This window comes from Cryptomeria japonica, chromosome 3 (assembly GCF_030272615.1).
Source record: "Cryptomeria japonica chromosome 3, Sugi_1.0, whole genome shotgun sequence".
NCBI lineage: Eukaryota > Viridiplantae > Streptophyta > Pinopsida > Cupressales > Cupressaceae > Cryptomeria > Cryptomeria japonica.
The window spans coordinates 952,722,679-952,740,937 of NC_081407.1; the positions used below are offsets into that span (position 1 = coordinate 952,722,679).

The following is an 18,259-nucleotide window of genomic DNA, read 5'->3' on the forward strand; positions in this document are numbered from 1 at the left end:
CAAATGGTGGTAGATTGTATTTATTGTGTGGAGTTGAGACTCCATAGTGGAGAAGAGATGCTAGTTATTGAGGGATTGACATACATAAAACGGAAAACAATTGTTAACTTTCAAAGATTAGTAAACACGGGCTACAACTTAGACTTGAGTAATTTAAAATACTGATGAACATAAATTATAAATGATTAATACTGTTGGTAAATAGTAATAATACTATTGGTAGAAATATTGATAAACATAATTTATAAACGATTAATGCTGCTATTTTAACTAACCAATATACGCTATATTTACAGAAAAGATAACATGTCCAGTATTCACAGATATGTGGCTCTGGAGGTCTTGCCAAATTTGCAGGAACTCATTGCGCCTTCCTTCGTGAATCCCTTTCATGCGTTTTTTGGTTGTTTCCTAACCAGGTGTGGAAAGCATGTCGCGTGAGCCACTATATAGGCAGTTCATGGGGTGATTTTCACAGTTTGCATTTTTTTTTGGTTTTAGCATCTGTTTTAGGGTTTTTTATTTTTTTCATGATTTTTACCCGATTGATTGGATGATTTAATCGCAATTTAAGTGCTGATTAAATCGTTGACCAAAAAAACACGATTTTTTCAAAAATTGGGGAAAAAGTCTGACCTGGGCTATTCCCAATTAATCGGGTATAATTGCAATTTTTTGCAGAGTGTTGCTTCTTTGGTTTCAAGCACCTTTTAGTGGCATGCAAATCATACTAGTGTGGTTAACATCCAAAGAATCTTCATTCCATAAGGTTTCAAGTTCTAATCCACGCGTTTTAATTAAATTATGTTCGGTGGATGCCACTAGCTTCACTCAGAGCTATCCGAACTATAGGAAGAGGTAATGGTCAATTTTTTTGTGATATACCTCCAATTTTTTTCAATAAGAAGAATAAAAACTCTACATATAAACTTTTCGAGAGATTGTTGCATGTTTAACACCCCTTCAAAACAATGATATTATTAATGTATTATATAAAATTGTTGCTAGATTGTGAACTCAGAGCCTTACAAGTACATGTCTATGACTGACCACAGGATTATTCAGATTCATGTTGGGAATCATGATCTAAACAGGACATGAGAGAATCTAGTTGAGTGCAAAGTTGTTAATATGGATTACTGTAATTGTTGCCTTTACAAAAGTGTGTCCAGTAACTGTGTTTAATACCTAGATTTGATTTAAGTATTTTGTTTTTAAACAAACACAATGTAAAGTTTCAATTTTAGTTAACCTTATTTTGTATAGCAGACATGAAACATATAAGAATATAAAAAACAACATGAGACAGAAAATCATAAGGTATGTCTATAGTAAGTACATGAGACTGATAGCTGAACTGTGTAGAATAAAATATCTTACTTGGTGTGAGCAAACGTTTATCAGAAGTTAAAAAGAGGATTATTAATAAAACTATTATGTTGAGACTTAGTCTCAGTAGAAGTATTTTGGGCTCAGACTCAACTTTTGATGAGAGGCTCATTAATTTTAAAAAATTAGAATTTTGATTGGGGGCTCCTTTCAGGCTTTTAAATAGGACAATTGTAATGCTAATAAGAGACAGATACTATCTGAATTGAATATTGCTTCTGAGGATGTAGGAGATGAAGTGTGCCCTATAAACTGTGATGATATTTCCACCAAGTCCCAGGTGATGAGGAAGGATGATGCAAGGAAACATGAATCTGGTTTCCCAACAAGTGAGGGAAGAGGAAAAATGGGAAGGAACTGAAGATTGATGAATTTTTGAATAGACTATTCAAACGTAAACAACCCCCTTTCCCCCTGTGATTTTTATGGATATTTCTAGTCAATGTTAGACATTGAATAACACTGATATAGAGTCTATTCTTTATATGTTTAGGAGGTCTAGAGATTCTTTCAGCTTTCTGCTTTTACAAGAGGTTGAATTAGTTGAGTTTAATTCTGCTTAGTTCCTTTAAGTTTATTTGGCATGATGTTTTTTGTTTTAAAACTAGCCATGATCATGGTAGGAGAGGAGCTGCTATTCTGTTGGATGAGTCTTGGTCTGATGTGATTGTGGACTGCAGTGTTTTCCCATGTTAGAGATTGGTTTTAGTCATTTCAAGGAAACTATTGTTTGAATTTGGCACTGCGTCCTTGTATTCCTTGAATGATTATTAGGGGGGGTTTGATTGTTGAATTGTTATCAATCTTAAGAAGGTGTCATGGGTAGTGGCTAGGGACTTAATCTAATGGAAGATGAATAGGAGAAGCTTGGAAGAAGGTAAGCCTTTACTTTGAAGGGCAAATAATTTTTGTTGTGGGGTAAAATGAAAAAGCATTTGGCGTTAAAAGATCCATTATGGATGACAAGGCAAGACTGCGAGGTTATTTTGTTCTTTGGTGTAATAGTATGAGAGGGAAAACTATTGGTTATCCTGGAGCAGTAATTAGAGAGTGAAAGTTCAACTGGTTCATTTCGTACAATATTCAGACAGGGAAAGGCAAATATCTTTTCTAGGCTTGGTATTTTTTTGAATAATGATGAGCAATTTGTTGTTCAGTGAAATTTTGAAGGTAAATATTTCCAGGTTTTGTGAAACAAGCTCCTTGATCACTAGTATATTTTTGAAATCTCCTTTGCCAATGCTTCTTCCCTATTTGGGAAAAGCCTCAAGTTCAAAGGAATTTTAAAAATTAATATTTCTCACTTGAAAGTAGAGTTCTTAAACTCGCCGTGAGTCTGGCGAGTTGAGCCAAGGTCGGCGAGTTTTGACAACTCGTAACTCGGACTTGGCGAGTCGAGCCAAGGTCGACGAGTTTTGACAACTCGTGACTCTGACTCGGCGAGTTTTGCTCATAACTCGCTTGACTTGGGCGAGTTAGGCGAGTTATGGTAAAACTCGCCGAGTCCGAGATCCAGGACTCGCGCCGTGGCATGTCAGACATGGCAGACAGAGAGGCTAAGGCTGTGGCTATGGCAGAGGAGGAGGATAGAGCACGATCCGACACAAGCACAAGTGATGTTGATCATTGTGGCACCTCACAGGCAGAGACTATGGCTACTACCCGAGTCAGACGAGTTATGGTAAAACTCGTCGAGTTCGAGCTCCAGGACTCGTGCCGCGGCATGTCAAACATGGCAGACAGAGAGGCTGAGGATGTAGCTATGGCAGAGGAGGAGGATGGAGCACGATCAGACACATGCACAATTGATGTTGATCATTGTGGCACCTCACAGGCGAAGACTATGGCTACTCAGTCATCCGGGACCTACCTTAGATGCCTTTGTAGGAGGTAGGCAAACTACTTTGAGGCTGAGGCTGAGGATGAGCTAGAGCTTCTATTTGATGATGTTATAGTGTCTTTAAGCTTTATTCAATAATGGGTGCATGAAACAAGTTTAAATCGTTAAAAATCTCTAAATTTCAAGGGTTTTTTAATTTTGCCTAGTTGTTGCCGAGTCATAGCCAAGTCACGAGTTTAGTTGGCCTTGCCGAGTTCAAGCCAAGTCCGAGTTTGAGAACTTTGCTTGAAAGATCTATAGTGTTGAGATAGGATTGAAGCCTTGTGGAAACTCTCAATAGCTTCTGTACAATGTCAATCAAATATTCAGTCAATAGAGCTGTCTGACTGTAGTTGTAGATTTTCATTGAGTGCATGGCAGGATCAAAGCATGTTTTAGATGAAGAGGTTTTTTAGGAAATCCCAAGGAAGAGGTTTTTTAGGAAATCCCTAGAAAAAATTATCAGTCTTGAAGCTGCTTTACATTCTCAACTAGATGACTGCTACCTTATGTAAGTTGTCATAATGACAAGTTGTTGAAAAAATACAAATTAAAAGAACTTATGCTACTTATTTGAAAGGAATGTAAGGTCACTTTTTTACTGTGACTTTATTGCAATTTTATCTGATCAAATCTGCTAAAAATCAAGATTTCTGATTTTATGGTAATCTAATCTGATTTTATGTCAAATTTTGATTCCTTGGCAATAGTTTTTATTATGACCCTGATTTGAACGCTATAGTGTTTTTTTTTTTTTTTGAAAATGCTAACCATCACTCTAACCCTAACTTGGCTTTTTCATGTTTAAATTGCAATTTTTTGAAAAAGTCTCTCTGTTTTTTGCTAGTTTACTTCCAAGAGTGAGTTTTTGTGCTATGGATAAAATATTTAGGAGAATACGTGTTTGAGAGCAACTACTTAAATTATTAGACTCCTGAAAATTATATAATTGATGGTTTGATTTTTTGGTTATCATTTATTTTCAATGAAAGGCTGCAGCTATGGCTGGTGACAATGCTGCAAGGTCCTTACTTGAGAAGCTCTCGCAATATGCTAGTGCTGCATACCTTGGCATCTTAGAAAGGTAAACGCACACTCTAGAACTAATGCTTGTTATAAATACATTGAACTCTTGTTCTATAATTACTATTACATCTCTTAGAAATGCTTTTTTGGATATGCAGGTGGGTCTATGAAGGAGTGATTGATGATCCATATGGTGAATTTTTTATTGCTGAGGACAAGACTTTGCAAAAGGTATCAATAACTGAAAACATAATTTGAATTCTGTACCATTGTGTGTTTGAGTGGGATATAAACAATTCATTGACATTTCTTATAGGAGAGTCTCACTGAGGACTGCAATGCTAAATACTGGCAACAACGTTACAGCCTCAAGCCTGGTATTCCTAGCTTTCTCTTGAATTCAGCAGAAACAATTTTGACAACTGGCAAATATTTAAACGTTTTGAGAGAGTGTGGCCATAGTGTTCAGGTATTTGTGTAAAAAATCCTGTGTTTCTTTGGTTCCTTCTACAAGAATATTAAAATGAAATCATGTATCTGAAATGTCAAGTTTAACTTTGTCTAGGATGTTTCAGGTCCCCTTCTCGGAAAATGCAAAACTAACAAATTCAGGTTCAGACCACCGGTATCTAGAATGCATAAATATAGCATACAACTTTGCGAGTGCAGAGCTTTTAAACCTAATTACTCATAAAGTAAGAAAATTTGGAATTGGTAATTGCACTTGAATTTGAGATTGACTGTTCACTGAATGTGGCTGACTTTGATTAATGCTTATTGGTTGTGCAGTATGATCTTATGGCCAGATTGCGGTCTATGAAGCATTACTTTCTCCTTGATCAGGTATAATTTCAATTAAAAATGTGACTGAGTTGTTATATTTTTCAATTTCGGAGAAAATTATCACCTTCTTTCAATTAATACATATTTGTCATTCCTTGATGACAATTGAAAGTATCATGACTTAACATATACAATGAACAGTAATATTGATATTTATATCAGATTTTGTGTAGCAATCGCTTGACTTGATTTGCATTATGGAGAACATTTATACATGAAGGAAAAGAATAACCATACATTCACAGTTTCAACAAAATAACAAATAGAACTGTATGTTACTAATAAATAGTAACAGACTAAAACAACTTATAACAAACCAGTTATACGGGTGGACAATGAGAATATGCCAACATTCTCCCCCGATTACATCATTGTTGAAAAGTACTAATAAGAGAATCCTGAAAACTTCCAAACTTCACACGTGCAAGAGGCTTGGTGAAGATATATGCACGGTGTTCCTGAGTTGAGTAGAATTGGAGCTGGATGTTGTTTTGTTGAACATGTTCTCATATGAAGTGACAATGAACTTCAATGTGCTTGGTCTATTTATGAAACAGTGGATTATGAACAATCTTGAGAACACTCTGATTGTCACAATAAAGGACTGTAGGTTGGTTTTGTGGTATACCTTGTTGGTTGAAAATTTTGTACACTTGGCGAAATATACAAAATTGTGGTTTGAACCACAGTGTGTGAGTAAAACTCTCCTGATTAAGGGAAGACTCTCCCTATCTACAAACTAAACTAATCTAATATGGGTGGGACATCAGTCTTTTTTCTTCTTTCAAGAAAAACTATACTCTTTTCTCTTCACAGAAAAGTAATAGCAATGGAAATAAATAACAGCAAATACATAAATGAGACTTCTTTGTAGGATTTTTGGAACATAAAGGGAAGCAAAGTTTCCATGAAGGCACAAAGACCTCCGTCACTTCCCCGGGACGGGAAAACAGAAAGAAAGCTCAAAGTCTTCAACTATCTATTCTCCTATCAACCCTTTTAGATAATTTTCTGCTAACTAAGCACAATATTTGGCAGCTCAAAGTCTAACTACATGATGCACTTCAACTCACATTCACAAGTCTTAAAAATAGAAGCAGCACAAAGTCTACAAGCTATCTTCCTACTTTAGCTTTCCACACTAGTTTCAGATATGATAAGTAGCTCAAAGTCTGCAAGACCAAATCTGAAAACCAAACATATAACTCTAAATACAATTAGCAACTCAAAGTCTGCAAGATTGAATTGAAATCCCTCTTTCACAATAGAACAAAATTCACAATCAACTCTAGAAAATGTCGTCACATAACAACTTGAATTGGCACAAAGTCTCAACACAGCTTGCCTCTTTTATTGAAAGCAATCTGATTTACATCTGAGTTCAAAGTCTTAGAGTGCACATACAAATTGGCAGAATTTTGTTGCATTGCCAAAAGATAAAGATTACAATAGACCCCTCAAGTATTTATAGAAGAGGAGTCATGAGAAAAAGGTGGGAGGATCCCAACTAACTTGAGAAATTCTCTCAACCACCAAGACTTATTCAATAACTAACTGTTGACATGTCTAAAGTCGCAGAACTACGACTTCATCCGGCCAACGCAAAATAGAAATACTAAGAATCCTATCGTCTTGAGATAAGGAAATCCCTAATGCTGTGTGAATTTGATCAATGGGGATGACCTCAATGTTTCCGTTGTTAGGTCTTGACTGCAGGATAGCTTAGTGGTTGATGTGTTTTGCTGGAAACACAAAGGGGACTTACGGTTAGACAGAATCGGTTTTGTACAGGTTCCCTAGAGTTTACAGTCTTATATCATCTAATTTTGCCTCTAATTGATGCTATTTAAGCTTGACTGGAGGGTTGCTTTAATGAAAAAGGAAAAAGGAGAGGGATAAAAAGTGAATAAGAACAACTAACTAATTCTAACTAAGACAACATATTTCAACACATAGACAGAAATATCAAAATAACTAGAAATTACTTCGCCAGCTAATTAACACAACTAGGTAAAAACTAGTGCAATCATCTAAGGATTTCGAATTTTCAAGTTTATTAGATATGAACGATAGATTTCTTAGACCTATTTATCCAAATCTAATAACCAAACTTAGCACAAAAGGGGTTCAGACTAACCATGCAAAGGAAACAATAATCAACTATTTCTTAATGGTATGAACTAAGATTTCCATCAAATATATGCATAAATAACTGTCTTAAATTAAATACAGTTGCAGAAATATGAAATAAATGGAGAAGAGGACCATGCACTCACAGTAGAACAAACACAACTTTAACTTCCATTAAATCCTCTATGTGTTTTCCCAGAGTTTCTGCAACAATCTTTGTTTTTTCTCCCTTACAAAGAGAAACTAATTCCTTTATATAGAATTCCAAAAACGGATGAATGGCCAAGATGTAAACTTAAACAAGTGGGCCAGATTCATCCTTTACCAAAACTGCCCATACCCATAAATGGGAGGCAAAATATCAACAACAAAAGGAGAAACAACAACTACCCAAAATGGTAATTAATAACTAGCCAAAAGATGCTCCAAAAAGTGCACATGCACGAAGCTCAAAATTTACAACTGTTTTGGCAATTAGAAATGAACTTTATGCCTAAAAAGTGCTTTTTAAGATTTTTAAAAGAAACTTGCACTTTATATAAGCACTTTCTCCTTTTCTGCTGTAGACCCTTTTTCCAGAAATTCATCCTCGCCGCGCAAATACTCCTTCCAGAGGTCTCGACCTACTGCACGTTTTGCTTGAGCATATTCCTGAAATCTGATGCATAGCTGGAACAACGCTGCGCTTGGAGGCATAAGAGGATGGCGTATTTTATATTGCATACCCTCCAAGTGGCGATCTACATGCTTTAACCCATCCTTCCAGTCGGACCGATGAGCCTCAAAACATAAAATGTCCGTATGCAATCCACTGGCAAACTCTAGGTCCTCCATAGAGTATGCGACCTTATCAGTTCTCAATCTATCCTCCCAATCTGGTTGTACTCGATCATCGGACAAACTATTTTTCCAGCCCAAAACCATTGATTTGAGGATCTTTCCACCAAGATCCCTCATGTTTTTCAAAATTTCCTCACATTCCTCCTGCTCTTTATTAATGGTGTCTTTTGTTTCACTCTTTATGTTGGCAGTCCTGTACCATTCTTTAAAAATGCTGATGTCATAAGGATCCAGGAAAGCGGACAATGTGGGAATCTGCGTGTGGGTCCAGAAGAGAGCCCTCATGAGGGGAAGAATTGTACCAACCACCTCATGGACCTTGAAACATTCCCCTTTTACCTCGAACAATTTGACAAGAATGGTTTCTCGTTGGTGGGCCATCTCCTTTACATCTTCAATGATCCGTTCTCCCTTTTCCTTAATGTCTCGAATCCATTCCTTGACAGCTTTGGCGGTATCATGTACTCCTTCAAACTCTGTTGTATTCCTTTGTGCTAATGCCAATGGGGGGACATGGGATTCAGGGGCATGTTGCAATGTGTAATGTCCCTTTCCTCCCAGCGCAATAATATATACCATTGCTAACCTATTTTATTCCCATAGGCTAAGGCATATAATAATAAAGGGAATAAATTAATAATTAATAAAGGGTGGTCTTTGAATTTTACGTTTATAGGATATTCCTAATTAATTATAACTAGGGGACCACTTCATTAATAAGCCAGGTGGCTAAGCTTTTTGGGTAATTTAATTATTATATGCCTAAGTCAAGACTTTAATGAAAAGGAAGACTTACTTATCTTGAGCAGCTAATGAACAATTACATGGACCGTCATAAATGAACAATTTTCAGACTTCTGAAGACTCAAGGACTGCAACTATACTTATGCATTCACACTAAGAATTTACAATGAACGCTACTTGTAAATGAACCTGATAATGATGCCTTGAAGAAGAAAGCAATATCCAATGTCCAAGACCCTCTAATGTGCCGAATCGGTCTTCTTCCAAAATCGCCCTTACTGTTGCAATGTGAAGTTTGAGATCTCAATGAATGGCAGCCAAAAGCATTTCAAACCTCTACCAATAGGATCGCCTTCAATGCTGGGATGTATCGCTACTTTCGATGTAGAGTTTGGAAGACAAATCGACAAGCTAGAGGCAAATACGATGGGCCATGGCAGCCTAGGCTCGGTTCTGATTTTAATTCATAAGGGGCCGATTCCTCACCAATCCTCCTTTAAATTGTCATAAAAAGAATCGTCTAAGTCTCTTATTAAAACCGCTGACCTCCATATGAAACTTCAATGCTTCAATGACGCACAATGAGCAAAATCAGAGGTTAGGAGTATGCGGATCGGTCTTGGTAAACAACAATGGCGCTCTTCCTGATTTTGCTCTTTATGTATATGCAACCAGTTTATGCCAATGGCACTTGCTCACTTGAGCGGTCTAATAAGGATGTAAATAAAATAAGAAGTAATCTGCTGCCCCAGAGAGAATGGATTTGATATCCATTATATATCTTGCAATATTGAAGGGATTGCATCTCTTGAAGGTCTAAGGGGCATAGCTCTTCCGAATCGCACCTCTTCCTAGCATAAATAGATTGGTTTGTTATACAAATCGCATCCCTTCATGATACCAATTAGTTTATTATGCAAAACACTTTTCATTTGTATAATCGCTGCCCTCCATGATTAATCATTGCTTGTTAGTTCTTGTCTTAATCGATATTCTTTGGTTGTTACTTAGCATTCTATGGGTCGATCCTTACTATGCAGCAATAATTGATCCAAAGCAATCGGATGCTTATAATATCTTCCTTTATCGGATATCTACTTAATGCTTGTTGGTTGCTCATTTATGTTTATCATGTCAATACCAATGATGTTTATTATTATATTAACCAATTCATATATATTAAGCATTATATAGAATCGGTTCATATATTAATCGATTCATATTAATTAACTCATAGAATCGAATCATATAATAGTTGATTCATATACATAATACAATGTATATTAATTAGTGAACTAAGTTGACTCGGTTAGTGTAATATATTCAATATATCTATTTTATGTTTTAATGGTAAAACTTCTTTAATAGTTAATATAATATTAATAATTGAAATATGAACGTTACATTAAAATAAAACAATAATAATAAATAATAATCATAACAAATAATAAATATTAATAATCATATATTAAAGGAAAATCGTGAAGTCTCATAAATGAGACGATTTTCCAATATCATTAAATGTTAATTTATAAATGTTTTAATTATCGTATTTATTTAATCCAATGTCCAAGGAGGGGTTATGACACAATGGTTTTAGCAGGTGATCAATATATCCATCAGCCTGCTCAGCACGAACTCAGTACATGTTTCTCTTAGCAGTCATTTCGTCAAGTTGCCTGAGCATATTCTGCATGAAGTCCTTGAACTCTTTCCTTTCTTGCTCTTTGGTGGCTCCCCCTATCAGGATGGTTGCAATGCTATAATCGACCAATGCAATTTGGTCTGCTGGCTTATCGATAGGTGGGGTAGCGATATGGATGGTGCAGTTCCTCTGCTTATCCTTGGTGATCGGGGAGTAGGTCTTGGGCTTTTTCTTTCCTTTGGACTTTGTTTCTCCAATGCGAGAGAAGATATCCTCCAAGTTGATTGGTGGCTTGACGGCTGCTTTCCGCTGTGCACGAGCAACTAGCCAATCTTGAGGGATGGTTTGCCCAGATGTTATGGCCAAATTCCCACTTTGCTCCTTGGAGGTTTCAGCTGGCTCATTGCCTATCTGCAATTGATCTGTCATAGAAGGAACAGATGCAGTATCCAGTCCTTTACTCATAGCTGAGTTTTCCCCTACCTCACTGAACAATTGTCGGGTATCCCTTTGTGATGGCTGCTCTTCAATTCTGTCGGGCTCGTGGGTCTCATCCCCCTTTCGTTCTCCTTCGACGGTGGTGTCATCTTCGCCGACACTATTTAGTTGTAATTCATGCCGACTCCCCTGTGTGAGTTCGTGATTACCAGCCTCTTGATTAGGTGGAATTTCTCCCTTTTCAACTTGATTTCCAAGCTCATTAGAACCAATGATCCTGACCTCTGCATCTGGCTCACCTTGTGCCGGAGGATTATTAGCCTCGAATGCATCAACATCGCTCTGGGAGGGCGGAGCAGGTATATAGTCAAGTTCAACAACGTCATCCTCGGAACTGGGGTCTTTGGATGACGAACTGACTTCCGGCTTTCTAATAGGGATCGTTTCCCTTCTAGTTCTTTTTGATGCCCGAGTCCCTCTATTAACTCTGGCTTTCTTCCTCTTCTTTTCGGATTTCTCAACCTCTTCTTTCGGTGCACTTGAGGTTCCCTCATCTTCCGAAGACTGGGAATCGAGACTGCCCATCATATGGTATGTAAATTGAATTCCTTCATGGGTTAGTCTCTCAATTTGCTTGGATAACTAGTGATCGGTATACCTTCCTGGAGTTGCCATAACTGCCTCAAAATCAGTAATCAGATCCTGAGACCAATCAATGCCCGGCAAGAGGTACTTTACTGCCTTAAGCTCTTGGACTTGCAAGCAATTGCCAGAATCTGTCACCTGATTTGGGACCCGACGGTACTCATAAAGTCGCATTTGCTGCACACTTAACCTCAAATACTCATGCCGTCGAACCTTATAGTCATCGAAACAATTGCTCCAATAGTCCTCAATTGATGCCTTTGCTCTGTAGCGCTAGCCGTAGGCTCTTCTTGCCAAATTGTCATGATCGAAACACTTCCTTGGGAAATCTTCCTGTAGGCCATAAGATGCTAATTCAACAAGTGACTCATTAGCTTGTACTGAATTCTTGAAATGCACATCGAGGGCACCCAAATCATAGGGAAGGTGAATCCAGACTGCTTCTTATCTCTGAGTACGCTGCCTGCTGGATGTGCCTGCCTTGCAACCTCCATAAGGACTATTTTGTATGTGGGATAGCGTGGAAGTCGGAACGAAGCTCCCTCAAAGCCGGCTATCCTGATATAGGTGAACTTAGGGAATTGAATAAACCAGGCGCCATACTTTTGTACCAAAATGGTACCCTGCTCCGAGAGCCTTATGTGCAATCCCCACTGCATCAACCTGACTAGGTGCATTGTAAAGGCATCATTGACATGCTCATATTGACCAATTGCATAAGCAACGTTGTTCTTTTCTCTTTGAGCAATGTCGTAGTAGTGCAGTTGAGGGTAGCAGTCGTACACCTTTACCTGATTGGGGCCGTTCCCGATTTCGCCCTTCTTGATTAATCCTGTCAGTGGCTGGTGTTGGGCAAACATGTAAATTAGGTAGGAGGTCATGGTGATGTACTTCTTTTCCTCAAGTTCGACCAGCTGTGTATGGATATTATCATTGATGATCTGAGCCCAGTCGAACTTGGATTTCCCGACAAAGACCTGCTCTGTAAAGTAGAACATCCACTCTTCAAAAATGTTAGACTGAGGGAGTCCCATAACCCGACTGAGTAAGGTGACCATATCACCATGTTCATTATGAAAGTCACTTCTTGGGGTCTTTTTACTGATCCTAATACTCGAAGGCCTTCTCTCCTTATACCATTCTTCATTTATCAATGTCCTACATTTACCAGGGTTCATGTCGTAAGCAACCTATGCCTCATCTATAGTTATAGCAATGGGATTATCAGGAAATGGGATGTCAAATGCATCCCCAATGGCCTCAGGTGTGAAGTCAGCTAGCACTATATTTTCTAGAACCACTAATCTGGTCTCTGGCTGATAATGTCAGGCAGCCTCAACTACTAGCTCATAATTCTGCATGGATGGAGGGAAACCTGCCGCCTGAGCGATACCACTTTCCATCATCCGCCTAGGCTTGCCATAGGCGTTAGGAGAATATACCCTGTCTCTGAAGTCCTGAATGTCTATGTGGCCCAAATCAGTTGTGAGCCCGATTTTAACATGATTTTTGGGGTTTTTTAACATGATTTAACCTCATATGTGTAATGGGACCTTTAAAACTCATTTTCAAGTGTTTTTTGAGTGCATTTTGGACCAATTTCGGGTTGTAGATGGCTGACTGCAAGTATACTTTAAATGGGGAAAATGAATGAAGGTATGAAATGAGTGGATGAAATGGTGGGAACAGGGATCTTGATATGAGGGAAATGAAGCTTATGACCAAAAACAACAAGTGTAGATGGTTATGAATGGACTTTTAAAGAACTTTTCCATGTTGATCATATGAAAAATGGGAAGAACTTTTACTTGTAATCAAGTTTTAAAAACCCGATTTTGGAAAGACAAGCTTTTTCCGACTTTGAAACTTGAAATTTCACCAAAAGATGGTTAAGATTTTTCAACCAAAGGGGTAAATCAACTATTTTCATCTTACATGCAATCAGGTTTTTAAATCCCAAATGCAAGTAAAGAGGGAAAATGGGGAAAGACAAGGCAATTTGCAAATTGCCTTGTAAACTTGGAACAAAGGGAAAACATCTCTCACAAAAACCGATTTTAGGAAAGAGCTAAACAAAACTAACAACTATCATGAAGAGAAAGAATCTCTTATAGACAAAAGAAGAAGATTCAAACCCTAGCCATGTTTTTAAGAAAACGGCTATCAAAATGGCATGACAATTGGTCATATCTTCATCCAAACCCCACGCCTAGGTGAAAGAAGCCAAAACGACTTAGGAAAGGCAAGATTCGTGGCATTGAAGAAAAAAATCGTGACATTTTTCAAAAACGTTTTTACTGTTAAAACACCATAAAATCAGCGATAATGTCTTCCAAATTGCATGAAGAGAGTTGGAAAATGCATGAAAATAGCAAGGAATCCAAAACGCCTTCCTCGAATTTCTCCACAAAAATCATTGGAAATATTCAACAAAATCCTCCAATATTGCTGGTTGGGTTTTTGGGAAAGAACAATAAGTTTAAAATTGCATGCAATAAGGAAAATCGGGTTTTTGAGAGCAAACAAGTAGTTTAAAATACTTGTAACAGGGAAATAAAACTCCTATTACAAGTTTTAAACAACTCAACAAAAGACTAGTAAAGGGAAAATAAAAATCCCTTTACAAGTCATAAAAACAACTTAAAAATAAAACATGTAATAGGGAAATAAAATCCCTATTACAACTTAAAGTGACTTTATAAAACTTGTAATGAAGGATAAAAACCCCTACCATAATTTAAAATCACTTAAGTGGAACTTTTTAAAAGAATTAAAAGTTTTATTTTAACTTTATAATTTAAAGTTTACTTGTAATATGCCCAAAAAGTTCCTATAATGATTTAAAGGACAAAAAACAACAAGGGGGAAATAAAAAGTAAGTTACAAGTTCTATTTTTCATTAAGAGCACTTGTAATTAACTAAAAATTTCCCTACAACACTAAAATAATAGAAAAACATAAAACTTGCAACTTAAGGAAAATTTCCCACCTGCAGTCAGGGAGAAAAAACCTGAAATTGAAGGAAAGACATAGCAAACGAAACCAAAATGCGACGAAATTTGAAACGTGGTTCAAGGATGGATTGAAGATTAAGACAGTCCAAGGGCGAAGCAAAATTATGCCTTGGGAAGCGTGCCATAGAGCAAATTTTTTATTTTTTGACAATTTTTTTTTTATGTAATGGATCATTTTTAAAAACAAAAATGAGGACAACATACCCTCTATTGAAGAATGAGCAACTATGGCTTGCTTCTTACTTCCCCAAGAAATAGGTCCTGAATCTAGGAAGAAATCAAATCCTAAGTGGATTTCCTGTCATTAACAGAACCTGCATAATTTGCAGCTGTGTACCTTGTCAAGAAGAATTGATCACTCCTTTTATTTTCCAAACCATGATTCATTGTACCTTGGATATACCTTAGTACTTGTTTTGCTGCTTTCCAATGACACTTTTTTGGTTCTTGCATGAATTTTGATAGATAACTAGCAGCAAAACTAATATCTGGTTTGGTGTAAATGAAGTAAAGTAAACCTCCAATCATTTGTCGATAGAGAGTTGCATTCACACGAGGAGATGTATCAGATGTAGATAATTATAATTTTGATTCCACAGTTGTAGTACAATGAATCAATAGTCTGCAAAAAATCGCGATTAATTTTCAAAGGATTTTTGCATTTAAATCACATTAAAGTCATGTTAAAAAACCCCAAAAATGACAAAAAAGTGAAAAAAATCATTGTAAAAACTTGCAAAACCCTAGAAAAACGAGTGAAATTACTGAATTGCTTAGAAGTAGGGTTGGTCTAAGACAAAATTAGAGTCAATGTGGAATCAATGTCGAAAAAGTTTGTTATTTTGGCCATTTTTCGGGGGTTCATCATTCTCCACACTTGTTCAAACCCATGAGCTCAACAACCCAACAAAGGTAGAAACCTACGAGCTCAATGACCCAATAGGGGTTTGAACCTTGGTGGCTACCTCACCAATGGAGTTTTTCTACCACAACACTAAACGTTCAAAGACATATTTAATATATGTAGATATAGATATATGATTTTTAATTTATAATTGATATAGTTAATTTTTGCTGAAACAAAGACATACAATTCTTTATGTGAGCAATATATCTAAAGTGCTCCATGAAATAAATCTGAATGACAACAAACAAGCTTACATAGTTGTAATAAAATAGCCTCAAACACAATCTTTAAAATTTGTCTCTATCTAAAATAGTAGTTGCAAGCTAGGTATTGCCAAAACCAGTGGCTTGCTAATCTTTTACTTCAGCTAAACAAATGCCTTTTGTTGAATTCTACCCCATATAAAAGACTTACCAATTGCCATTAGGGAATATAAAGCATTGCAACTATGGAATATGATTGGATAAGCTTTCTCAAATATTGAAATAGCCCTAGAAAACTCCTTGCCTCAATCACAATGAAAGTCTTGGATCACTTCAAAATGGCTTCCACTTTTACTAAATTCCTAACGATTGTGGGATCTCTGTCTAATAAATTTTGGTCTCAGCTACTTCATAGACTTAGCTAATCTTTGATCTCAGACTTAGACAACTATTCGGTGTATTTGGTGACTGCGCTTTTAAAAAGTTAAGTGAATAATTGCCTATGTAATCAGAAATATGAATATAAACAACAAAAATCTATTTTCTACAATTCATGGGTTAAACTCCTGTCTCAATCACAATGAAAGTCTTGGATCCCTTCAAAATGGCTTCCAATTTTACTAAATTCCTAACAATAGTTGGATCTCTGTCTTCTAAATTTTGGTCTCAGCTAATACCCCTAGAAAACTCCTTACCTCAATCACAATGAAAGTCTTGGATCACTTCAAAATGGCTTCCACTTTTACTAAATTCCTAACAATAGTTGGATCTCAGTTTGATAAATTTTGATCTTAGCTACTTCATAGACTTAGGGAATCTTTGATCTCAGACTTAGACAACAATTTGATGTATTTGGTGACTGCCCTTTTAAAAAGTTAAATGAATATTTGCCTATGTAATCAGCAATATGAATATAAACAACAAAATCTATTTTCTATAATTCATGGGTTAAACTCTATTTTATTTACTCTCTATATCTCTATGCTATGGAAATGCCCTTAAATTTAAAAAAAAAAGGTAGTTTGTGTCTATTTTTCTACAAATTTTTACGATTTTTTAAAATCCAATTTCTTACCCATTTTTTCAAAAAATCTTATACTTTTGGTTTGCCGATTTTTTCCCCAAATGATTTTTGTTACTATGATATAAAGCATTGCAATTGTGGAATATGATTTGATAAGCTTTCTTAAATATTGAATTAACCCTACAAAACTCCTTGTCTCAATCACAATGAAATTCTTGGATCACTTCAAAATGGCTTTCACTTTTACTCTCTGTCTGTTAACTTTTGATCTATGTTACTTCATAGACTTAGTTAATATTTGATTGGACTTAGACAACTATTTGGTGACTGCCCTCTTAAAACGTTAACTGATTATTTGCCTATGTAATCAGTAATATGAATATAAACAACAAAAAAATTATTTTCTACAATTCACGGGTTAAACTCTATTTAATTTGCTCTATATATCTCTATGCTATGGAAATGCCCTGAAGTTTTTAAAAAAAAATAGTTTTTCTCTTTTTCTACAATTTTTATGTTTTTTAAAATCCGTTTTTTTCCCAATTTTTTGTTGTTTTTTCAAAAAATCTTATACTTTTGGTTTGCCGATTTTTTCCCTAAACGATTTTTGTTACTATGGGTGTAGACATGGGTTTGGAATCCATCATTCTGAATTTGTCAAGTAGTGTCTTGGCATATTTTCTTTGAGATACAAAGATATGGTGATTAGTTTGCCATACCGCTAAGCCTAGACAATAGTGTAGTAGCCCGAGATCTGTCATATCAAATACTTCTTGAGATCATTCTTGGTTGTTTCAACCATTGTTTCCGAGCTACTTGTGATAACTAAGTCATCAACATATACATTAATTATCACAATATCCCCTCCCACTCTTCGTTTGAAGGGCTCGAATTTGTGAATTAATGCGTTAATTAATGCGCCCCAGCTGAATTGGGCGGGAATCCGCCCCCCACCCCCCTACAATTTGTAAGGGAATCAACTTGCCCCGACATGTCCTCCCACCCACCCCGTACGGCCCCTACACTTATATGGGGCTAGCCCTCCAGCCGATTTGGGCAGGTTGATCCTAGAGGTAGAGATTTGGATCATATGGATGCCTAGTGAAACCATGTTTTAGTAGGTGTTCATCAATTTTAATATACCAAGCTCTAGGAGCCCGTTTGAGACCATATAGGGATTTGACAAGTTTGCATACCTTTTCCTCTTTACCAGGTGCAATGTATCCCTTTGGTTGGGTCGTATAGACCTCTTCTTGAAGGTCTCCATTAGGAAGTGCAATTTTTACATCCATTTGATATAATTTCCATCTGAACTGTGCAGCTAAAGAAAAAATCATTCTAATTGTTTTAATCTTTGTTGCAGGAGCAAATGTTTACTCATAGTCTATCTCTTCTTTCTGAGCATAAACCTTGGTTACAAGTCTAGCCTTATGTTTATCTATACTACGATTTGCTTTATACTTAGTTTTGAATATCCATTTACATCCAATTGCTTTCTAACTAGGTGGTAGATCCACTAGCTCCCAAGTGTT

General features: G+C 36.5%; 1 protein-coding gene across 6 annotated transcripts in view; it reads left to right on the forward strand.

Moving 5' to 3' along the window:
• The window catches only part of LOC131061733 (gamma-tubulin complex component 2), a 188,189-nt gene that overhangs the window by 105,973 nt on the left and 63,957 nt on the right, over positions 1–18,259 (forward strand). For all 6 annotated transcript variants that reach the window (XM_057995545.2, XM_057995548.2, XM_057995547.2 and 3 more), the window contains 5 exons: positions 4,261–4,352; positions 4,453–4,525; positions 4,611–4,763; positions 4,870–4,989; positions 5,084–5,137. In XM_057995545.2, coding sequence (XP_057851528.1) covers positions 4,261–4,352; positions 4,453–4,525; positions 4,611–4,763; positions 4,870–4,989; positions 5,084–5,137 — 492 coding nt within the window. The remainder of the gene's footprint in view (positions 1–4,260; positions 4,353–4,452; positions 4,526–4,610; positions 4,764–4,869; positions 4,990–5,083; positions 5,138–18,259) is intronic.